The sequence below is a fragment of the Centruroides sculpturatus genome, unplaced genomic scaffold (genome assembly GCF_000671375.1).
Source record: "Centruroides sculpturatus isolate CEXI.00-Female unplaced genomic scaffold, Cexi_2.0 scaffold2083, whole genome shotgun sequence".
NCBI classification, from domain to species: domain Eukaryota; kingdom Metazoa; phylum Arthropoda; class Arachnida; order Scorpiones; family Buthidae; genus Centruroides; species Centruroides sculpturatus.
Window position 1 is genome coordinate 1 of NW_019386252.1, and position 25,557 is coordinate 25,557.

The following is a 25,557-nucleotide window of genomic DNA, read 5'->3' on the forward strand; positions in this document are numbered from 1 at the left end:
GTCTTGTAGTGATTGCAGTGCCCCTGGTGGTAACATTTGTCTCTAGTTGATTCTAGCAACGAGCGAAGATAGGAAGTCGAAAGACCAGTTAATCTACCGACTCTGCTAACGTCATCGATTATAGTATTCCATGATTGGTGGATTTCTCATCCCAGATTGTTGATTTTATTGGTTTGCCTTTTAATGTAGATATGTTTGTATAACTGTCTTTTAAAATTGTTACTTTCCTTTTTCTTTATTTTTATTGTATTTAAATTTAAATAAGTATCACAAAACCATTCACGTTTTTTCTAGCAATTTTCATAAGAAAAAAAATCTTTTCAGCCATTTTAAACAGTCTTCTTCAGGTTCTATACCACTGGAACGTCAGTTAACAAATATTCGAATGAGAAAGAGTGAAAGGTTTTGTGAATATTATTTAAAGAAGTTTGAGTGCATGGAATTTAAATTTATTTCACATCCTTCTCTGTTATAATGTTCTACTACTGCTGAATTTGCATAATTTCCCTTAATGGCTCGTATATGTTCTTTAATACATATTTTTAATTTCTGTTTAGTTTCACCTATATATGGTTTTCTTTGTTTACAATTACAATCAAATGAATATACAATTTCTTTTTCTTCTATTATTTCTGGTTTTTTTATTAGGTCTGTGGTATAAATATTTTTTGAATAAATCATTTTTTTCTGGTATTAAATTAATTTTTCCATTTAAAACTTTTTTGACTCTTTCAAATAATTTTGGTATATACATTAGATTTACACATTATTTTATCCCTATCAAAACTTTCATTTCTATGATCATCAGTAATCATCCATTGCAGCCATTTTTCTAGCAGTTTCTTCTGCATCACTAAAGTTTCTGTATAGAATGAGTATCTTATACAAATAAAATAACTAGTGTTTGTAACATCAAAAGTTCCATAATAGTGAGTTTTGGTACTTATTTATTTTTACAGAAATATCTTCCTTATGTCCTGAAATGTCATCAAACAAAATATGGTAGCATTTGACTTCTAAATATCTTTCTAGACAGTGTTGAAGAGATCTTAGTTATGATCACCCAGTGTATAATACTCAACTCAATGCAACAAAAACTTTTAAAAGATCCAATAAATTGAATATCAAACTTAGCTTCTTTTAAAACATTTAATAAAACATTCAACACCTTATAACGCTGAGAAATATTAACACACAAACATTTTCAGCCTAATGGAATAGGCCATCATCAGGTGACAAGTTATCAAACAACTTTGAAAATTGCATTAAAACAAAACTTTCGAACATTACAAATTCAAAATTAAAACATAAAATAAATTAACCAATCACTATACAAAATAACTATAATAAATAGATTGAAGCCATATTAATATAAATAATATAATAAAATAAGGCGATATAAAACTAAAAATAAAAATAAACCTAAAAGATTAAATGCACAAAAGAATTAAATTCATAAAAATATATATTATTTTTTGCATTTAATCTTTTAGGTTTATTTTTGTTTTTAGTTTTATATCGCCTTATTTTATTATTTATATGAATATGGCTTCAATCTATTTATTATAGTTATTTTGTATAGTGATTGGTTAATTTATTTTACGTTTTAATTTTGAATTTGTAATGTTCGAAAGTTGTTTTAATGCAATTTTCAAACTTGTCAACTGATGATGGCCTATTCCATTAGGCTAAAAACATTTGTGTGTTAATATTTCTCAGCGTTATAAGGTGTTGAATGTTTTATTAAATGTTTTAAAAGATCCAAAAAAATGGAACTGGACTGTGCAAGTATATAATGTGCCATTTATTTCAAGTATAACACAATGTGACTGGAAGATATTCTTAAATGTTTCCAATGATTACAAGGATTACATTAATGAACAACTTGTTCATTATTTTTTAAATGGATTTTAATGAGTCTATATCATATTCAATATTATACTATGATTAGCATCTCACAAAATCAGTGTGTGATATAAAAGCTTACCTCTGTAATTTCTAAAGGTTGACCAGTAATTTCATCCAAAACATCTCCATATAATTTACCCATAATGGTACACTTTAGAAAAGCCATGATGTTCTGTGTTAAAGTTCCTGTTTTGTCCGAGAAGATATATTCAATCTGTCCCAACTCTTCATTTAAAGTGGTGGTCCTAGAGCAAGCAGGAGTGTCATTTGTGGCATAATACATTTCTTCATCCCAGTTAATCCATAAACTGTGACAAAACCGAATCACCTCCACACTAACAAACAAATTGATGTTAATTTTATAGAAAAATATATCCTTTAGTCAACAAGACTGTTCTTACCTAACATACAGAGAAATAGGCACAACTGTATTCATCACAATAGCATAGGAAAACAACACTAACACGGCAATGATTGCAGCTCCGGTAGTTGCATTATCATTAGGCACCAAATTTTTATCCCACGGAAGAAAGGCACGAAAGTGTTGCCCAGTGATGGTTTCCCATACCCCACAGGCAATGGTACAAAACAAACATGTGCTGATCAAGAAGAAGACAATCTAAAAATTATTCAAAAATAAAATTATCAATAAAGTAAAATATATGATTTAAAATTAAAATCTACCATTTTGAAATGAATACTCAACCCCAATTATTAATATATTCAAGAGTCGATCAAGGCTTGTGCGCTTAAACTTTGTTTTTCCACTGTTCTGCATTAGTTTTGTGTCTCTTCCTGCAAATATCACAACTCCATAGCACCATTTTGTGTTGCGTAGAACACATCCTCTCAATAACATTTTATCATTATCTATAGAGTATGCTTCTCCTTCCCAATATAGAGTACCTTCAAACTTGCTAAGATTGTTATTAGGTGGTTCGCATGCTATTTCACCTATAAAAATGACAAAAATTTCAGTTTATTTGAAGTTTGCAATAATACAAATAATGGAGAATGGCAGTTACCATTAAATTTACCCATCAGACTATTATCTTCACCTAATTCTGCTGTTTCAGGTAAGGCCTGCTTGCATTTCAAATTTGTTTCCCTGTTTAAAAAATAATTCCTTTAAAATTTTATCAAATAAATTAATTAATTTTACACAAACTGCTTACCCATCTAATTCTGCAGTTTCTATATAACAAAGACCATTAGGTTCACTTGTGGACAATAATAGTAAGTCTGCCTGGAAAACAAACAAAAATATGTTAACAAGTACAAAATGTGTCGTAAATGTGTTAATCAGTAAAATAACATAAAATTTACTTTTAAAAATTTTAGATTTAGAATCAAATTTCCAACATTTTAGACATAAATTTTAATGCCTTATTAACAGAAAGTCTAAACACAAGTTTCATTATATAAAATGGTCAAAGCTATCATATTGTGACAATTACAACAGTTTCAAAACATATATACAGCAATTATAACACAGTGACATTAATAAAATTTAGCATTTGTATAAATTTAATAAATACTAACAGCTACAAACTGATCATTCTCCATCCGAATGATATCTCCCACTTGTACTTTATGCCATCTTTCTTCCACCACTCGTCCTCTGCGTAGCACCTTAGATAACCGATTGTTAACTTGACTGTCACTTCGGTGACGTTGCTGAAATACAGAATTTAACTTATACTAATTATTTTGTAAAAACAAAGCTTTTTTCTTTTATACTCTTTTCATCCTATGGGTACTGAGCCCATTATGGGTTTGATTGGGCCCACAATGAATCAGCCAGGTGGTGAGGATGAAGCCTGACATATCTGGGACAAACCACACCTTGAAAAGTTTCTGGGGATTTTTAACCCATCCAGACTCATTCCAGGGCACCCAGAGTGATAGGTTGACACTTGATTTGCTTGACCATCTGGCTGTCTCATTAAAATTACATGTAATATGAAGAAATCTTTACTTATTAAGAAAGAAATTAACAATTTTTTCTTCCTTACAGTAATTTCATGTAAAAAACTGTCAATTCTTTCATACAATTTTCAACTGGAGAGTAGTGTGAGATTGTTGAATTGAGGATCAACAAATGTCAGGATTTATCAAATGTAAAGTGGATGGAAGTTGGAAGTGAGGTAGACACCTGCAGTTAGAAATAAAGTCATTTATTAACACTAAATCTTACATTCTATAGTGTTTCGTTGAGTGTAAGAGCTGGTCTGTAGAGTCGATGGCCCCAGGGCGGTTGGTTGAATGTTGGAAAGTCCAGTGGCAAAGTATCAAAAAACCAACACAGACCAAGTCAGGATGGTGAAGTTGGGGATAAAGAGGCCATATGAAGAGCACTGAAGACTAGTCGGATAACTCACACTTTGAGACAAGAGGAAAGTCTGCCTTTGTCCTTGAGATCCAGGCTTTTAAAAGATTTTTTCCCTGGATTCCTAGCTTTCCGGTTGGTTGGTTTCTTGTATCTAGGTAGATAACAGATCATTTCAGGCCACACAAAGTCAAATTCGACACCACGTTTTATTTCATCACACATTGAAACTCCTGCTCGTATTTAACTATTGTTTTGAATTCTTGTAAGTCTGGCACATAATTTCCATGCTAGATCTCCTTTTAAGGTTATTTAAAAACTTTTTCTCTTAACTAATACTTTTTTCCTTCCTGATTTTATTTGCATTTTGTTTTTTAGTTTTTATTTTATGAGCATTAGAATCAAAGCCTGATCCTGACTTGACACTTTTGTGAGCCCATGGATTTTTAAGGGAATCTTAAAATTAATGCTAATCGGTTTTTTCGAAATGTAAACATCCCTGGAAAAAAACCAAAGAGTCAGATCGGAGGTCAGTGGGAAAGCTGACACTTAGTTATCAAGAATGCACTGTCATCTTCAACAATGGACGATCATGTGACCTCTTTCCCACAATGAACGTATAAAAGCAAGAGCTACCAGAAGCTTGGGGTGATCGAATGGAAGTTGTACTTGAAATAGTGCACATTTAGTCTCTGAGTCCCCGATCCTGCCGAGAAGACAATGGACAAGAATGACGATTCTTCCTATGGACCAATCGTCGCATACAGTTCTTTTCCGCATAGAGGTATTTTTGATAGCAATCTGAGAACTCTCTCTCCACAGGTAACAGGAATAGGCTTAGCTAAGAGCTACCCTTTTTGTATAGAACTTCAGTAGTATTTAACCACATTTAGCTTCCTATAACCTCCTGTAATCTAGATTTAGTCATAAATAAATTCTTCTTGTTGTCTGTTAAAAACTTGTCTCCTGTCACTCCGAAACACGGACACTTGCAGACTTGCTCAACCCCCTCACCACTCAAAAAAACCATCCAACGACAACACAATGTCAGCAGTCTTTACCAGACTGTGCCAATTTAAGTGGCATTTAGGAAACAGCCCGTGCCCCCAGCTTCTCACACTTTTATTAAATTTTAACACACAAGCTTGAGTCTTGCTCAGGCCTCACAGTAGTTATAAATATCAAAACAAAAACAAACTTCTAAATTCCAACAAAATTATTTATCATCATATGTTTTTAATTTATTTAAAGTCATGATCGGGTAATGAACAATTTGAATTTTTTAATTTATGTAAAATATATCCTGCTTCAAAATCCCTACTTTGATGTATGAGCTTGCTTGTCCTCTAGATCCTGTAGGCAGCAATTCTATGTCCCTGTGGTAGAATTGCTGCCTACAGGGATACCCATACTGAATAGGTCAGAGGATAGGGGCCAGACTAAGGCAGGATCATGGTGTCTAATCTTGAAGAGGCACGTGAGGAATATATGCTGCAAGTGAATGCGAATATAACTAAAGTGTTTGTGCTTGGATGCAAACGTCAGCAAATGGATTGCATGATTGAGCTGAATGATGAACAACTGGAACAAGTGAATGAGTTCGTGAGATTCTAGGCTGATTAATTAGTTAAAATTACTACATAGTTAATTATGAAGTAGAAAAAAACCTACTTTCTTTCCCACCACTTGGCCTTTCCGTTGACCTCTGATCTGATAGATAAAGACAATCAAATAACCATATAAATCAACAATTTTTAACAATGTTTTGAATAAGTTTCAAGAATAATTCCAAACAAATGATTATTAACGAGAAAAATGTCAAAATCAATTAAATTATGAGGCAAGAAGAGTCACAACACCTCATTGATGACATTAGTCTAATAACCTTAAATTTGTCTGTCTTATATGGTAAAAAGGGTTAAAACACCTGGCAAAAGTATCAACAACCCGGCCGAATCGTAAAATTATTATGGCCCATATCAGTGAGACCCATTAAATCAAAATCACCTGATTTTACTCCCATGCTCAGGACAAATAGAAAGAGCTCGCACCCAATCATTGGGGCAATCGTCCTAAGAATTGTCCCCTTGCATGTCACATCCAGAATCCCAAAGAAGACTTGACCATTTTATCATAAACTCTCTTTCTCTCAGTCTTTAGTTTGTAAGTAGATAGATAATCACTCAGAAAGTTGGGTCCCTACCAACTCATGTAATTGAACAACTGTTAAGTTTTCTAACTCTGATTGTATTCTCTTGAAATCCTTTATTTTATGTTAATCAAAAAGATACTTTATTTTATATTAAATTTGTTAGGTTATATAAATGGTTGTTTATCTCATGTATCGCCGACACCTTACCAAAGACTTCGCTAACCCTTCCCACTCACATTTATGAATGCCATCCATTGACACAATGAGCGGTCCATTGAGGGCCGCTCACTGTGTCAATGGATGGCATTCATAAATGGATTGATCAAAGGGGTTGACAATAACGACCTGTAATCCCCAGCTTCTCACAAGTTTGTATATTTGGGAAGCATGGTAGATGGTGTGGTTTGATCATGCCTTATGTTCTTAACTTCCTTTTCTTTCAAAACTGTACTTCCAGGCTTTTGTCCATCTGGCCTCATCCTTATTGGTTGGTCTGATGTGTTCTTTAAAACAAAAGGGGTAGATAGAGCCAAATTGGTTAGAAAAACTAGCAAGAAAGGGGATATAGGGACAGAGGACATGATGGATATCTTTCGAAACAGAATTTTTAAAGGAGTAACATGTGTGTTTGGAGGAATAAAAACAAATTTCCAGAAGGAAGTCTCCAGGTTAATTTGCCAATCATATCCACTTTTTCTAAATTCTAAATTCACTTTTTCTAAATTCACTTTTTCTAAATTCTACAATCTTATTTCTTATTTTTCCAACAGGATCCCATCTTGGTCCAAGCCCTATTTTTATTGAAAAAACTAGTTAAGTTTGAATTAAGTTAGGGTAAGTTCCTTTGTTTATTGTTGCATGGGATGTAATCAGTCTTATTGTAAAGTCGTCCCATATATCTGTATGCCTATTAGTGTAATTTTGATAATTTTCTTGTCTGAAAATTTGTTCTTAACAAAACATTAAATTTTAAATTTTATCTATGCCGAGCAATTCTCAGGAGCCAATATTTCCTCGGTTACAATGGGAATGAAAGAATAGATGGTGAAATAACCAGAAGAGTGAATACTGGAGCTCAAGTCAAGTGATGGATGCAATGAGTAGATTTGCAAGGGATAAAAGAATGTCCAAAGAATCACAAATAGCTGTGTATAGGAGAGTTCTGGTTCCTGTGCTCATATATGGTAGCAAAACTTGGGTATGGCAGAAAAGCAATAGGAGACACCACATTACTGAATATGAGATGAGGTACTTGAGCAAAGTGTTTGGCATAACAAGGAGAGACTATGTGAGAAATGAACAGGTGCTGGAAAAGTGTAGGGTGTAAAAGAATGTGGTTGAAAAGATTGAAAAATTGGCCTACAATAGAAAGGAGAACTGTTGAAGAGGGTATGTGTGGAAAAGGTAGGTGGGAAGTACAGTTGAGAAAGGCTGAGAAAGTCTTGGCTGGAACAATTGGATGAGTGGATGAGTACCTAAAAGAATGTAAAGAGTTGAGTCAGAAAGAGAATGAGAGGACGTGTGCTAGACAAGACATAAGTGTGTCTGAAGCAAAAAAGTTTGTGTGAGGTCCTGGACAGGTCCAAACAATCACAAAATTTATGTTAAAAATTATTGTTGTACAGAACAAATGTAAGAAAAATGTTAGATGTTAGAAATGACTTTTTGTAAAAAAAAAAAATCAAGCGAGTCTCAAGTGTGCTCAGTTACATATTAAATTACCGATCAATATCGAGCCAGATAATCAGAACTTTGACAACTGCACCCTCATGCTATAAATGGAGTTAAATTAAATCAGAAAGAAACAGATTAACAAAAAAGGAATTATAGATTAAAATTATAAGTGCACGTTTCCTGGTTCTAATGCATCTCCAATGCATATCTGAGAAAGGTGTTGGATAAGATTGTCTCAAGTAAACTTTTTTCTGGGACTCAGTCTTCTTTCACCCAGGAATGGAAGAAAGGACCAATCGAAAAATGACAAATAAATTTCAGAATCAATAGAAGGAAAAGGCTTATGGAAAGAAATTTCTATAAAACCAAGTCAGGTGGTGAAAAGGGGAATTTTCCTACAGCCAAGCAGTCTCTCCCATTGCAACAGCCTCACTCAGTTATGTTTAACAATAAAACCCATGCTGCTAAGTGACACTGTTTGAAACTTTCTGCCATGTTAGCAAAGGACCCTGAACAACAGACTATCCGATCACCACCTCATTACAGTCCCAGAGCTGTAGTTGTTGGTGTTGACTCTGTAGATACAGCTAACCCCTACTCTTGGTGGATGCATCGATTAGCTCAAGAGAAGACTCTGACAAAGCAACTTTTGACAAACTGATTGATGGATTGTGGCCAGTAATACAGGACAATCAATAACAAAAATTATGTAAGCAACATATCATTCCAATAAATGGGATTTAGTGAAGATACTAGTCATCTATCATCTCCATGATCAACATCCACATATGCAAGTGACCGTCAGCCACTCATGATGCAGGGTAACTTTTCCTCCCATTGGCCATTCTACGCCAATTGTCTAAACAGCAGTAGCGTGCCATCATTGGAAGTGGTGGATGCGCCACTTCCTTTGTATTTTCTAAAAAATAAATACATATTAATTTTAATTATATGAAAATAATTGCACAATACTTTATTATAATCGCATTACGTATCTTATTTCAAATTTTTATACTACATATGAAAAAAAAATAAGATTGCTATTGTATATTCGAATATTAGTGGAAAAGTGGAAGCGCTGTATTGTCAGCATCCAAAAAACCAGATTCACACATGCGCATTACAGAGCACCGACCTCACCCAGTATAGCTGGTGGAAACCTAGGACCTTGAATGGATGCTAAACATATACCACATCCAATTCTATCCAGGACTGGTTCTGGGCTGTTAGCCGCCTGCCCGCTAGATATTTGGCCACCCTCGCCCAATTACACGAATCACGAGTAGATTTATAATTTAACCCAACCAATGAGAATTTACTGGTATGTTTTTATGATGATTCTGTATAGTTGACAGGAGTTTAAAAAAATCCATTAAAATATTTGATATTTTTATTCCGCTCTCTGATTTTATATTACTCATGGATTTCAATGTTAAACCAGTGATATTACAATTTTGTATATCCCATCTTTAAGGGGATGTAGAAAAAAATTCTTGTACAATTCTTGTATAATGTTAAAAAAGTAACCGTTACTTCGACAGCATCATTTAGAACTAAATTTAATGAATGAGAGAGATGCACAAGGTACAGAAAAAGCTCTAGAATTTATTTTCCTTAAATTTACGATTTATGTATCCATTTGTCATATAAATTTGTCTTTCCACTTTTTTCCCGAGACTACAAATATTCAAGTACAAAGTAACCGGTTTCGACTTATTTCTACTTAAGAAGCAGTTAAATAATTAAGCGATTAGGGAATTGGGGACGTAAGCAAAACCCCGACGAGAGCCAGAATATTACTTAAACAAAAGCTTAACTGAACCATCTCTAGCAGAGTATGGTGGAGACCGATTTCTTTGTATTATTAACGTAATAAAGACAGAAATTTTTCCAGTTCAATGAGAGTGACCGATAAGTTGTAAATTTTGGAAATTTATGAGGACACTTGGTTCTAAAACTAATTAGTTAGAAAACAAATGACTATTAAGTTTAACATATTTAGATTTTTACAGCGTTTAAAATCTACAACAGCCCTGTCGCATCCTTTGAGGTATACTAGTGATGCGACAAAAGAGGTATTTGACATTGACCCGTATCGGCACCCTGGGGATTTGGCAGTCTACGTGTATGCACGCTCTGCAACTGTCTTCGATTCCATCCATTAGCCACTAGTAGGGAGCTATTTGACTAAGTGCATTGTTTTAAGATTTAAAAAGTAAAAAATATTTTATGTTATTTTTATGTACGTTTCTTTACGAAGCTATATTTAATTATAATTTTCTTTAAAAGTATATTTGTACAATTGAAGAATATTTTGTACCAGGTATGTACCAGTACATCCACTATACATTTTATTTCACCAAGTAAGTTTCTATTATTTTATTTTGAATTGTAGCACTTATATCGTGGCTAGCGATTCAGAATGTAATTGTGATATTAAAGATACACTTAGAAAAGTCTACGGTTTTTACTGGCTTATCGAATAAACGATACAAATGGACCCTAGACCAGGGGTGGCCAACAGTTTTTGACCCCTGGAAAGAAAACTTTTTCCACAGGTCGAACCAGAGGCTGCCTAAGATTTTGAGGTGGTGAGAGATCTCATTGTGGTGTCACCCCATAAAGACTGAATTGTAGATAGAGACTACAAGTACATTTTTCACATTATCATGCTTTATCAAAACTCTACGCTGTACTTACGTGAGTTGTTGACCTTTTCTTTTAGGCATCAGGATTTTACATCCAGCTATTCAGACTTTAGTAGCTAATATTCAAAAATTGATCACAAGCCAACTAAATTCATTAGACGGGCCGGATCTGGCCCGCAGGCCATATGTTGGCCATGCCTGCCCTAGACCATCACTGATGCACAATTGACTGATTGCCCCTGGATGTTGGTTTCTTACAGAACACAGCTTCCCTATCATCAAATGTCACAACACGCCACTGCTAAACAGAAAGGTTTGAAGAAAGTTAGTAAGGAATAGTGTAGTTTGTAAGATTGTAGTCTGCTTTTTCATGTTGTTCACCCTTTATGGATTATAAGCACAAGGATACATATGTATGTATGTATTCAAAAATAAAACCCATAACTGCCAAAAATTAACAACAAAATAAAATAAATATTGAATTAGTTATAAAATAAAATAAAGTAAAAAATATGTAGAAAATAAAGTCATGAGTACATTAAGAGATTCATGAATTAGCACAAAGCAACTAGAAAGTGCAGTCCTTTCATCTTTAGACACTCATTATGTGGGTGATGTGTTAATATTTGAAAAAATGTACTGGGTATCACATATTTTTTAAATATAGTGTGAGATACAGAATTTTTAGCGATGTTTCCCTAATTATTTCCCTTCCTAGTGCCTAAAGATTCAAAATGAAAAAGAAACAACATTGCTGGGAAAATTTTATAATCCTTCTTTTTAAATGAAAACATTCACCCATCCAGGCACTCATTCTCACACTGCAAAATTTAAAGTTTACAATTAACGTTTGATTTCGTCACTTTATTTTAATCCCGTGAACACCTTTAACCTCCACACCAGCTCCAATAACTTTTACCTCCCACAACAGGGCATCACATGACGTATTTTCCCACCACGAAGCTATAAAAGCTGCTTCTCCCCCTCAAGGGGAGTCTCTCACAAGTCAGACTATACTGAAGGAGCAATATCATTGAGCTATCTTTATTAAGTGCGGTCTATGAATCTGAGTCATGATTTTTATAAAATTGTGCACCGTGACATCAAGGACTGATATTAACCTCCAAATAATCAAGAGGTATGATATTAAGCATGTAAACTCTCTCTCATCCCCTAAAACTTGTACTCAAAAGTTAGGAGAGCTAAGTTATGTTGATTTTCGTAGTTGTAAATGTCCTTTTTGTTATTCAATAAATTTTTGATTTTCTTGTTAATGGTGTCCTTTGCTCGTTTATTGCCTACGCCTTACTGACAACCCCTCTCACCTCCTCCACTCGACCTGACAAAAAGAATCCAGACTTTTCGGGATCGTAGAACGTAACAAGCCAGCCACTGACAAAGTGGGCAGGTTTAACCAACCTGTTGCTGACAAAAAAAGGTACGACCTCGTCATACCTCCGGCATCCCACAATAGTTAATAACAACTCATATGGCATATTGATAACAGTCTAACCTGAAACTACACAAGAAACATAGACACTTAAAACACCTTACATACTTTCCAGCAGTTAACTTAAATGAAACTAACATTTTTGTCTTAATTAATAAGTCTTCATCAAGTTTTGAACAAAGATTCTATTTGAAACAATATTAACAGGCAACAGTATATATATTATTAACTAATGGTAAGGATTCCATTGATGCAAATAAAGGCGCAGTGGTGTACTCCTTCCCTGTTTAAAATAGTAAATATGATAAACACTAATGTACATTGGACGGCTCAGCCAACAGGTCATTCACACATAGAATTATTTATTTATTTCAATTACATTATTAAAGGTCTTGTGACAATAGATTTCCTCCTCCTAATTAAATTAAATTAAAACTCCAAATAAAATACATAAAAACAGATAAAAACAATGATTAAAATACAATAAAAAAGTTAAGAATTATATAATATTTGTTTACAGACTTGTTTGAAACAGCAATTTCAAACAATGTGTAATAATTGAAGTGTTCAGATCCTTATATATTTTGTGATATTTGGTATTAAAAAAAACATCTTTGACAAATAGATAATCTCAAAAAAAGGTGTATCAGTATATGCTAGAAGAATTACAAAAATTGCATGAGGAAACATTTAATCCAATCCAATCAAACATTATGTGCCTATTGTAATATCTAAAATATAATAATTGATCAAAATATTTTATGCAATTAATAAATAAAGGAAAACCAATCTGGTCCTAGCAACATTAGGGTGGTTAGTAAAAGGTAAATTACAGAATTTATTTAAGATTAGATATATTTTATTTAGTTCTTTTGTGATTTTCTCCAACAGAGAGGGGGTGGCCATCGACCAGATTGGTATACAATAATCAATAAAAGAATGAAAATTAGCAAAAATGAATTGCAAAACAATTTCAGAAGATATTAAATGACAAAATATCCATAGGATTCCTTGTTGAATGGGGAGGAATTAACTATTCTTTCAATGTGAGTTTTGAAACTAAGTTTACCATCAAAAATAGCACCTAAATTATTTAAGAGTTCACATATTTTATACATTCAGTACAAACAACAAAGGACACATGGGAGAAATTTCTGGTTATCGAAAACCTCAATGAGACAGTTTTTGGGAATAAATTCTTTACTTATATATAACAAACTAAACTTGGTAAATATACTATGAATAATACACACCTTTAATTAATAATACAAAATCAAACACAAAAAAAACGTAAATAAGAATGTTATCGACCATTTCTTCATGATCTTCTTCAGTTAACATACAATGGAATACAGAACACAAAAATGAACATATGTTAACTGAAGTAGATCGTTAAGAAACGATCGATACGTTCTTACTTTAATAATTTTTTCTGCGGGTTATTAAAGGTGTGTATTATTCATATTAATTCTTTAATCAAACTTTATCACAACACTGTGAAAATACAAAAATATACACTCACAAACCTTTTATGATGCAACATTAAATGTTTTGGTGGGTGTATATTTTTGTATTTTCAGTTTATGGGTGTATATTTTTGTATTTTCACGGTATTGTGATAAAGTTTGATTATAGCAACGATGCTAAACACTCCTTATTTTAGAATGCTCGTAAAGCTAATCAAAGCTAGAGCAAACTTTGAGTTTTTGAAAGAGTGTAAAAGAATGGGAGTCCTACCAATGTCCTTTTATTGCATTAGGCTACCACCAAACAATGAGCCCCTCCTCAATAAAGTGAAGCGAATGTGTTTAAACAGGGCTAATTGAATCACATGGAACAGAACGTACTCTATCTTAACAGAGCTAATACCGTATTTTTCGCCGTATAAGACGCACCGGCATATAAGACGCACCCAATTTTAAAGGAGGCAAATTCAGAAAAAAAAAGATTATGAACCAAATTCTGTAGTAAAATATTTTATATCAACTGTATAAAGTTAACAGCAGTTAAGAAAAATTTTATGTCAACCATGTAACATACTAAGAGCTATCTTTACTATCATAAACAGTCAGCAAACAGTGAAAGTAACAAAAATAAGGCTGTCATGTTTTTATTCTAACCCCAAGAATTCCTCTTCTTTGCTGCTATCAGAAATGAGGAAGGACAGATCCACGCAGTCATTGTCATCACTTTCTTTCTCACTGGTGTCAAATAAGACGTCGTCTTCTGTTCCATCCAAGGCATTACTAATGCCACACTTCTTGAATGATTTTACAACAATGTCTTTCTTTACGGAGTCCCATGACCTTTTAACCCATTCACACACTTGTGTGATAGTGGGCCTCTTCATCCGTCCAGTAGGAGTCAGATCATGGTTCCCAGCTGCCATCCAGGTGTTCCACTCCTCTCGCATCAGAACTTTGAACGGTTTGTTAATAGAAACGTCCAGAGGTTGCAGCTGGCTGGTAAGACCACCAGGAATCACAGCTATTTGGGTCTTAATTTCCTTAAAGTTCTTTTTAGTAGTTTCTGTAATGTGCGCTCTGAACTGGTCAAGCACCAACAAGGAAGATTTCTTCAGAAGCCCGCCAGGACGTTTAGACCACACTTTATCAATCCACAGCCTCATGCCATTTTCGTCCATCCACCCTTTATCATGAACGTGCACGATGACTCCCCGTGGAATTGTTTCTTTTGGGAATGTTTTTCTTTTAAAGATCAACATTGGCGGCAGTTTGGTACCATCTGCACAGCAGGACAGCACAACCGAGTAGTGGGTTTTCTCATGCCCTGAGGTTTTTACGGTTATGCTTTTGGCTCCTTTGTTATCTACGGTTCTGTTAGACGGCACATCAAATGTTAGCGGGACTTCATCCATGTTCCCAATCTGGCTCATTTCAAAGTTATTCTTCTTCCTCGCATCAATAACAAACTTATGAAAAGACAGAATCTTTGATTCGTATTCCTTTGGCATTTTTTGTGCAATTCTGGTTTTGGTGCGCATAGAAAGGCCAGATCTCTTCATAAATCTATAGCACCACGATGGTGATCCGGTGAAATCCTGAATGCCTTTCTCCACAGCAATGCGTTTGGCCTCATAGATTATCATTTTTGTTGAGACAGAAAGTCCATTTTGCCGGTGACGTGTGATCCACTCCTTTACTTCTACCTCTAACTCTGGCCACTTTGCAGTTGGTCCACGCAAAGTGTGCTTGCTTTTATCCAACTTTTGGAGCTGATCCTCCTGTTTCCTCCACTCTCTTATCATTTTCTCAGTTGGAGGTGGCCCAAAGTGTCTCTCACCTGCTCTGTTTCCATGCTCCTTAGCAAATTTTATTACTTCCAGCTTAAAAGCAACTTTATATGCCAGTCTCTTCTGCTTTGACATCTTGATGGGGTGGTATGAAATATGATATATTTCATTCAGATATACCATACTACATATATCACTGCTATTAGCTGAGCGCAGAGACGAGTGCCTTCACCCGCTCCCGTGCTGGCTTACGAGACTCTAAAAAGTGCACAAAGCCAGCGCGGGAGAGAGCGAAGGCACGTGCCTCTTCGCCCAGCCAATCGCAGCGCGAGGCAAAGACCGCACAAAGCCAGTGCGAGGCAGAGCGGAGCTTCCTGGTATCAGACGGCGCCAAGAGGTGGAAGGGAACGGAGTGGCCAAGTATTCCTGCGGTTATGTATGTATGCAGAAGTGGAGGGGCAGCGGAGGGCCATGGTGGGCTTTTGTATTTGCCGTATAAGACGCAGGCACTTTTTTCCCCCTGATTTTGGAGAGAAAAAGTGCGTCTTATACAGCGAAAAATACGGTAGATGTTGAAACAGAACTATTTAGACAGCATCATTTATACTGGCACATGAAAATGCCAAACTGGTACCATATTATAATAAACTAAATAGTAGATGGAAAGAACGTTACTGTGAGAAAATCCAATGGATTTTAAGATTTCAAGTACCTAGGGACCAAGTACATCCAACTTTCCCTTTTGTTGTTTGGGATATCCAGTTGCCAAACTTTGTTAAGGAGGCATTAGAGTATGGCCCGAATTTCGCACCTCCACCTCCAACAGGAAATTTAGGTTTCGTCCCAGATATAGAATCTTTCCTGCAAGGCCTTCCGGACAGAACAAAAGAGTACTACCATTGAATGGCTCTAAACAAGATGTTAAAAGCAAAAACATCTTCTGGAGCAACAAATTTACGAGCAAAGTTAATATGTGCGCGCAGATGGATGTAGAATAATGGGATCACACTCACCGGGGCTGACAAGGCCAAAACTGTGGTTGTCATGAAGCAGCAAACTTATGAATGCTTATTATTGGATTACATCAGTATTACACACTGTGAAAAGGTAGACAACAAGGCAATGGATAAGTTACATGCAAAAGTTAAGCGATTCAACAACAGTAAGTTAGCCAAAAGACTGGCACTTAAGAACATTGTAATGGACTCAACCGACACACCTAAGCTTTTCAGGTTTGCCAAAACACATAAATTGGGACAACAGATTCGCCCAGTGGTGGATAAAACTAGAGTGCCAACCCATAAATTAGAGAGGCTAACACACTGTTTAATCTCTCCATACTTGCACAATTACCCATATACAGTAACCAGCAGTGAACACCTCCTAACATACCTCAAGCAGGTCGACACCCCTCCGCAATTCCTTACTGTATTCGATTTTAAGTCATTATACCCATCAATTCTTCTAACATCAACATTTTGTGCCCTCAGGGATATCTTGTTCAGAATAGTGAATAATGATAACCTCCAACAACAAATCTTAGAGATGGCACACTTGTTATGCTATAACTCTTTATTTCAATTCAAAGGTACAATGCACATACAAACTAGGGGTGTACTGATGGGGAGCCCAGTCTCAGATGATTTATGCAAATTGGTAATATGTCAACTAGAAGAAAAGATCCTCCCTCTCCATCTCCCCAACATCATATTATACAAGAGATATACAAGGTCTGTTCAAAAAGTATCGGACCTTTGATCGGCAAAAATAAATTTATTGACTTTGAGGTACAAAACCCTAATCCCCTTCAAAGTCTTCTTGGTAATGTATACACTTCTCCCAGCGTTCCTGCCATTGCTGGAAACACTGCTGGAACGCATCTTTTGGAATGATTATCAGCTGGTCTGTCGCATTTCGCATGATGTCTTCTCTCGACTAAATTTGGGTTCCTTTTAGCGGCATTTTCAGCTTGAGAAATAGCCAAAGGTCACACGGAGCCATGTGGAGAAAGTACGGAGCGTGACGAACCACAGGAGTATTGTGTTTGGTGACGAAAGCCCGAATCAGATGCGCAGAATGGGCGGATGCGTTATCACGATGGAGCTGCCAAGTTTTGATTGACCACAGATCCAATCGTTTGCGTCGCACTGTATCGGAAAGACAACGAAGGACCTCCTGGTAGTACTCCTTTGCGATGGTTTGGCCTTGTGGTGCGTACTCACGACACACCACCCCACGAGAGTCGAAAAAACTGTCAACATGACCTTTGATATTGCTGCGGACCTGCCGCGCTTTTTTTGGCCTCGAGGGTCGTCCCCGAAAGCCTGCTGAATCTTGCGAATGGTTTAGACGAGAGCGCACTACATGACCTCACTCATACGCCAATTGCCAACAACTGACGCTTCCTGCAGGCGGGAAAAAATTCAGGGCTGTGCATGACTGTCCCCTCCACAACTCCACCGAAGGAGGCCTCTCTCGCATCATTGGTTTACGCGGAAAAAAATAAGGTCTCCCCTCCACAACTCCACCGAAGGAGGCCTCTCTCGCATCATTGGTTTACGCGGGAAAAAAAAAGGTCCGATACTTTTTGAACAGACCTTGTATTGATGACATCTTATGGAAGGTCAAGCCAGATGTATCAGCTTTCTAAGACTCAGTCAATGACAACCAATACGGCTTAACTCTGGAGCTTGATCAAACACACAAACACCCAAGTTCATTTTCTCGATATTAGCATTGGAGTTGATGGAATGATGATCTGCACGGAGGTATACAGAAAATCGGATTCAGAGCCCCTATACATATGGATAGGATCTTGTGATCCTTTTCATTATAAAATGGCAGCATTCAACACTTTAATTAAGAGAGCCTACACTCATTCCTCAATGATGCATGCTCTTCCTGTCATGTACAACCAGTATTTGTATAAGCTGTACACTGAGATTGCTAAGAAGAAACACATCAGCATTGTATATAGGAGATGTCCTAGTCTATTTAAGCTACTCCGTAATGCTAAGGATACTCCTAACCAGGACATGCTATCGGGAGTATCTCATCCTGCTAAAGGATCATAAGTGTGATGAGGATTTAATATACATTGACTCCACTAAGCGCTCATTAGGAGTGAGACTAAAGGAACACAAGGCTGACATACAGCACAAGAGAGTAACAACTGCTCTAGCTTGTTATGCTACAGATCCTGATATCCATCCAATGTTTAAGGAAGCCAGGATCATCCACACTACACCTCATACGGAGCATTTGAGATGGATGGGACAATTTATATATATACAGAGCTGGCCAAGATAACAAATGTATTAACAATAAAAACGAATTATCCCTATCCCTAGCATGGCAATCGCTTATATATGACAGACAAAATCTAAATAAATAAATAAAATATTTTTGCTTCCGAGGAATGCGCATGCCCGTTAATGATGACAGCCGCAAGAATTATCATTAGATTTGATAATCAAGACTCTTTCAAATTTTTGTTTTTCATCAAATAATTTTTACAATTTTCGTTATTTCATGTGATGAAGAACCTTACATTGATTCGAAAACGTTTGTGAGAACTTCTTCTTTTTATTTAATGTCACACCGTAAAAGGTTTGTAGGTGTATATTTTTAATTCTTTAAGTTGGCCCTTTCAAATAATTTGTATAGTATGTTTAAATCTGAGTGTAGCAAAACAGTGTCATGATTTATTAATTTAATGTCATCGACACATATTATAACATGTGAATTAAGATGTCTGAAAATGTTATTAATATAAACTGATAAAAAAAGATTGCTTAAGATTTATCCTTGCTGAATGCCACAGATCATGAGGTTCCAGACAGATGCAAACTGTCACAAAATTTGCGAAAGAAATTATTTGTTTTAGAACAAAAGAGAAAAAGGGAGAAAATATTTGTGACTAGACATAGAATTTTGTTTTTGTTAAAACACAGCACAAAGTCATAAATTTCGAAAAAAGTGTAGTGCTAAGATTAACCATCTCTGGTTGAGAGATCAAGTTCAACTTTGAGTTTGACCTCTCCCATGACCCAGGTGGAAATCCTGTTACACTTAGTAACAAGAGAATGACCACTTGGAAAGTAAGGATGAGAGAAACTGACCAATCAGAATGGGAGTTTGAAAACAGAAATTGATATAATCCCTGATCTTCAAAGACACAAGCACTCAGTCAGTGAACACATGCACTGTGTGTCAACCCATAAATGTGTGCAGTTTTCATCCATTCTGTCTTGCCACAAATTTGCGTCGACTACATCAGGAATAAAATTGTATTGCTCAATGGTGCTGCTACAAATGATGAAATTGGGTCACCAACACCTCCTGCCCAATGCAATATCATCATTGCCCCAGGGCAGTTAACTACCATCAAACATTCAACTATCATTACAACTGGTTCTATAATGCCACAAGACAATAAAAAAACAAATGATATAAAGTATATTGCTTTTCCATACATCAAAGGACTACGCAAACAAATTGATAATGAAATAAGTAATATAAACTTTAAGTTAGCACTGTCATACCAAAACATGTATACAAGACTTAAACAACTCAACACAGAAAAACCAACTACTACCAACTGAAACTAAGAATGTAGTATATAAAATTCATTGTACATTTAGCAATAATAAATATTATATAGGAGAAACTAAAAGGAAGTTAATTAATTAAAAACCAGATTAAAAGAACATATAGCAGATCTGAAATACAACAGAATAAATTCTGCCTTTCATGATCATTGCACCCTGAATGATTGTAAAATTGATAAAGATAACATACAAATACAGTACTCCACAAAGAAAAAGAAACATATCATAGAAAGTTCAAAGAAAGTGTAGAAATTATCGAAAGTAATAAATGTATAATTAAAAATCTAAGTATTAAAATAAATTAAAACTGGCTCAATGTCTTATAAAATTAAAAAAATATTTTTAGAAACAAATTCCTATGTAAAAAAGTATTTTAAAAATGTTGCCACAAGGTGGCCTACTCGTCATGTGACTGTGTAGTAGACAGTGGGCAAGCTTAACTGGGGGAAAAAGGGGGAGAAAAAATTGGCGAAATATGTTTGTATGGAGGGACTATTTCTATTTTGATGAAAGACGAGTATATAAATTCTAGTACTGTTGAATCGATTTAAATGTGATAGTAAATGTATGGGAGAAATTTTAAAATTGATTAAATTTTATAACAATTAAAAATGAATAACTAGGTATGTAATTTGTAGTATTGTTATCAAAATAAATGTATACAAGATAATTAATGTAAAATCTTTAGATAACATGAAGTTAAATATAAAACAATGTTTAAAATTTTTTAGATAATAAGAAGTCAAGTGTTTTAAAGGTTCAAACCATACAAAAATTTGTAATTTAATGAATGACAAGTAAAATGGGCGATGGAATTTTATGGTTTTAACTTTCAATAATCTGTAATCTAAAAGGTATGTTTATAATATAGTGATGGACAGCACGCTAATCATTTATTACAAAAAACTTTTACGATATAACCTTTAAATTAAACACGTATGTCACTAAATTGACGAGCGCTTTCGACGATACACACTTTCGTCTTCTTCAGGTCATTAGAAGATATAAGAACCTTTTCTAAATACAAAATTTTTAAAAAACATTCCAATCATAACTAACATTTTGGAATACCAGCAATGGTAGAATATAAAAAAGATATTTAAATAAGAAGCACGCGCGTTTATACTGCACATGCACTAGACGCCTCTATATTGTGGATTTAATTGCGATGTTTTATATAACTGTACAAGCTGATCCACAAAGGGGGCAAATCCAGTATGGGGGTGTTGCAGGGCCTTAATACGTTGGTGATGAGGGCTTCCCAGATGTATACGAGATTTTTGTTGTCGCAATGTTTTAGTATGACCACATCATTCCACACAGGGTATGCTTGTGTTGTAGTACCATTCTGGCGAGTTCTGTGTCATCCCTGATGGAATGTTGATGCTCTAAAATACGGTTAGCTAACATTCTGGTTGTCGCACCAATATAATGGGTGCGACCGCCTAAATCATTCTCTAATGGGACTGAATAAACCCCTGATTTTTCAATGGTGGATAAAAGGATCCCTGTCGTTGGACAGCAACCTCCTAAGATTAGGCCGCGGAAAGATTGGCAGAAACAAATCATGTTGCCTAAAAATACGACAAATACGGAGGGTGACACGGCCAGAAAATGGTATCGCGGGCAGGACTATTGTGGACTCCTTCGGACGGTGTAGTGTGGTGGTGGGAAAGACATCTGGAAAAGCCTCATCACCAACATATTAAGGCCCTGCAACACCCCCACACTGGATTTGCCCCCTTTGTGGATCAGCTTGTACAGTTATATAAAACATTGCAATTAAATCCACAATATAGAGGCGTCTAGTGCATGCGCAGTATAAACGCGCGTGCTTCTTATTTAAATATCTTTTTTATATTCTACCGTTGCTGGTATTCCAAAATGTTAGTTATGATTGGAATGTTTTTTAAAAATTTTGTATTTAGAAAAGGTTCTTATATCTTCTAATGACCTGAAGAAGACGAAAGTGTGTATCGTCGAAAGCGCTCGTCAATTTAGTGACATACGTGTTTAATTTAAAGGTTATATCGTAAAAGTTTTTTGTAATAAAAGGTATGTTTTTAAAAAATATGACCTTATATGTTTGTTTATACTGTTGTAACTTGTGAACTTTTATTTTAGTTGGCTGAAGAGGGGGAAGAAATGCCCGAAACGTGTACAAATGAGATGAACTTGTATCAACTAAATAAAATTTAATGATAAGATTTGCCAAGTGTCTGAATAAATACAATAAATAATTTGTGTTTAAATTACTAATAATCAAAATAAAAGCCAAGGATTCGACACAGTTAAAGTCCTCAGACATAAAATATCAGCATCCAAAATCAGTCCATAGATGGTAAACAACTATTTAACTTTCATGCAGTTCCCACAAACAAGACAGCTTTAAAAAATGCAGGAAAGCATTGACCAGTAATATATCAATAACATAATGTAGATATTAAAATCCTTCCAGTTTTAAAATAATCTTTTGTTTTCATTAAATGCATACTTTTCCTATAGTTGCTGGTTTAATTAAGCATATGCAAATAACCATAATAATAATAACAGTAATATTTTTGAGCCAAATGTTTTCTAATAATTCACTGCTTTGCACACTTCAGATAAATTTACAAAAAAAGAAGCACAACACCACCACAACATTATACTTTTTGACCAAGCTGCTAATAGTCATTATGACTGATATACAGAACTAAGTACAGTCAACCCCCCTATAATGCGGTAGATACGTTCTGTTTTATACGAATTTCACGTTGTAGGAATCCTTAAATACATGAGCCAATCGCAGCCCGACACGTGTGCAGTTTACAGACTGGCTGTTTGAAAGGTTTTCTTCCATAAAATTAATCGATTCTAGATTAATTTGACTCAATATTTCCAAAATACGTATTCTTTTTTGGAAATAATCCATATAAACTATGCTATAAACAAAAAATTGTAGAATTACTTACCAAGTGTGCACCATTCGACATCGCCATTGCTTAAGCTTGTTTTCGTCGCGGAGCACCAAACAGCAGGCATAATTTCTGATAAGTTATTTTTCTGCGAAAACTTCGTTGAACTTTGGAGACATCATTAATATAAATAATTTTTATGGCCGTTGAATAAGAAATGTTTCTTTCACAAGAGATGTATAAAATTACAGTATTGTATTAGACTTACGGTACCTAATTTACATACTGTACTGACAATAGTAAACTCAACTTACTAACCTAAACTCTCCGTAGTGTAGCGCTGGACAGCGAAAAGTATATATATAATTATAATAAAGTTAAAATAAATTAAGTTAACATTGTACAGATGGTAATAATACTGTACAGACGATAGTAAACTCAACTTACCTGTCTAAACTCTCCGTAGCGTGTAAGTAGTTCGGCTGCTCGTCTACTATTGGTCCAGATTCGACCAATCCTGTTGCGACACGAGACGGCAATGACGTTTTACCGCATTTTACGCGTCCCTTTTAGCGTCTTTATACGAATACTGTCGCAATTTTTTTGCCACGTTATAGGAATCCGCATTATAGGAACCCGCGTTATAGGGGGGTCTACTGTATATAACATATACAGAAAAGATTACAGAATGATTTCTGAAACTATTGTTCATTGGCACAAGTTATGTTACTGTGCATTAGCTACAGGACTGTACTGAAACATATCAAAATTTCAGAAAATTCCAAGATGTTACGGTCTTCTCATAAAAAAGTGTGCTAAATACTGTACTCTAAAATTTCCCAATAAATGTCCTAGTTAGTACCTAAACACATATTATCTCAATATTGCACATGATTTTTCATAAGATTCTCACCAATTTTATTTTACCATAAAGTTTGCATTAAAGAGGCATTTTGTACATTGTTTCTATAGGAAAGTCAAGGGTCTGAAAGAAATATTCTAATTAACCACAAATTCAAATTATCCATGTTCTACTGTAATTTTTTTCTTATTCAGTATACCTCCACACAAATAGCTTTATGTACTCCAAACACTAATCCTGCAAAAATCTAATGGTTATGTCAAACTAAAATTTATGTTCTAATAAACTAGTGTGGCTGTTGGCCATGTCGCTACAAAAACCCTGGGTATTTCTATTCCTTTCCTTATCCTTCCTTATTTCTTCTATTTTTCCATTTTCCTCAGTTTTAACATAGTTATAAGTTAGTGTAAGTTAATACAACCCATGTCTGACTGTCGTGCATATGTGAATTATCTATTTGGAGGACAAGTACTTAATGCCTATGTATATAAAATCTATAAAGTTGTAAAGTTGGGATCCAATGTAAAGAACCTGTTCAAAGATAATTAAAATACTTTGTGCTGTAAATAATATTAAGTGTTTTTTTTTTGTATCATTTCGCTCACAGAATTAAGTACCTCTTGTTACAAACATCACACTAGAAATAATGATGTTTTAACATGTTCTACTGCCAAAATAGTCCAAGTTTTAGAATTTTGAAATTTTAATAATGGATTACATAAAACCATAACAAATTCAATCTGTGGGAAAATCTGTTCCTTTACAAATTATATAAACTGAATTGTCAAAAATTTATAAATTACAACTACTGAATTCAATCTGTCTGTCACGTCGAAAAATGATCCAAACTATTGCAGTTTTCAATTGTCAATGACTCAAGAACATTTTCAACTATGCCATACTAGATTAACAATCATCAAAGTAAGATTAGTATCAAATTATATGCCATAATCAAATAATTAAACTGAATAATTAATTAAAATAACTTTGATATACATTAACAATGTATTTAAATGTAAAAAACTTACGATATCATCAATTGCATCTTTTAAAGCTGTTACAGTTAATACTACTACTAAAGGCACAGCTGTAGTGACTGGAGTCAGAGACGAGATTTGTGGAATTAACTGGAAAAAATAAATAATATGCATAAATTCTAATATTAAAACAATTAATTAATTATAAAAATTCTGAACTAAATTTATTTATTATGCAATAAGCTTGCATAATACCCTTCACAATATTATGTAAGGAGTCAAGTCCAAATTGCATTTTCGTTTCTGAGTTTTGTTTTTGTTATAGTTATTATTTAGTTTGGGGACATTTTATTTTGTTTAAAGGACAAAAACTTTCTATACCTCCCAGTTCTAAATTCAAAAGAACAAAAAGCTACTTACATGATTGTCACTGGTGAGAAACAATGACAGTCATGTAAGTAGCTTGTCACCAATCTAAAATGACATCTCAGGTTAAGTGGTATCTAAAGGAAGTTGAAGAGTAGTCATTTAATCATATTGTTACTGATTCTAGAAATCAGTAAAAAAATTTATGAATATTGGACTGACTCTTGTCACAAATAGATTGCAAAGAATTAAAACTAACTGTTAGCAAATACATATGTAAACAGGATAGAGTGGCACATGCTTATGTGACATCACACTTGGAATGTACAGTAGTGGCCAAAAGTAGAGCTACCCTTGACAAATGTGACCTCTATTTGTTTACCACTTACTACATAATTAATATTGTGATAGTTGAAAAGAGCACAAAAAGA

The 25,557-nt window shown here is 34.7% G+C and overlaps 1 protein-coding gene across 1 annotated transcript in view; it reads right to left on the reverse strand.

Moving 5' to 3' along the window:
* Window positions 1-1,773: 1,773 nt before the first annotated feature.
* The window catches only part of LOC111614279 (phospholipid-transporting ATPase ID-like), a gene marked incomplete at its 5' end in the record, with an annotated part of 57,755 nt that continues 33,971 nt past the window's right edge, over window positions 1,774-25,557 (reverse strand). The window contains 7 exons of the mRNA XM_023355654.1: window positions 1,774-2,243; window positions 2,310-2,527; window positions 2,615-2,862; window positions 2,934-3,016; window positions 3,084-3,154; window positions 3,451-3,585; window positions 24,812-24,910. Coding sequence (XP_023211422.1) covers window positions 1,964-2,243; window positions 2,310-2,527; window positions 2,615-2,862; window positions 2,934-3,016; window positions 3,084-3,154; window positions 3,451-3,585; window positions 24,812-24,910 — 1,134 coding nt within the window. The remainder of the gene's footprint in view (window positions 2,244-2,309; window positions 2,528-2,614; window positions 2,863-2,933; window positions 3,017-3,083; window positions 3,155-3,450; window positions 3,586-24,811; window positions 24,911-25,557) is intronic.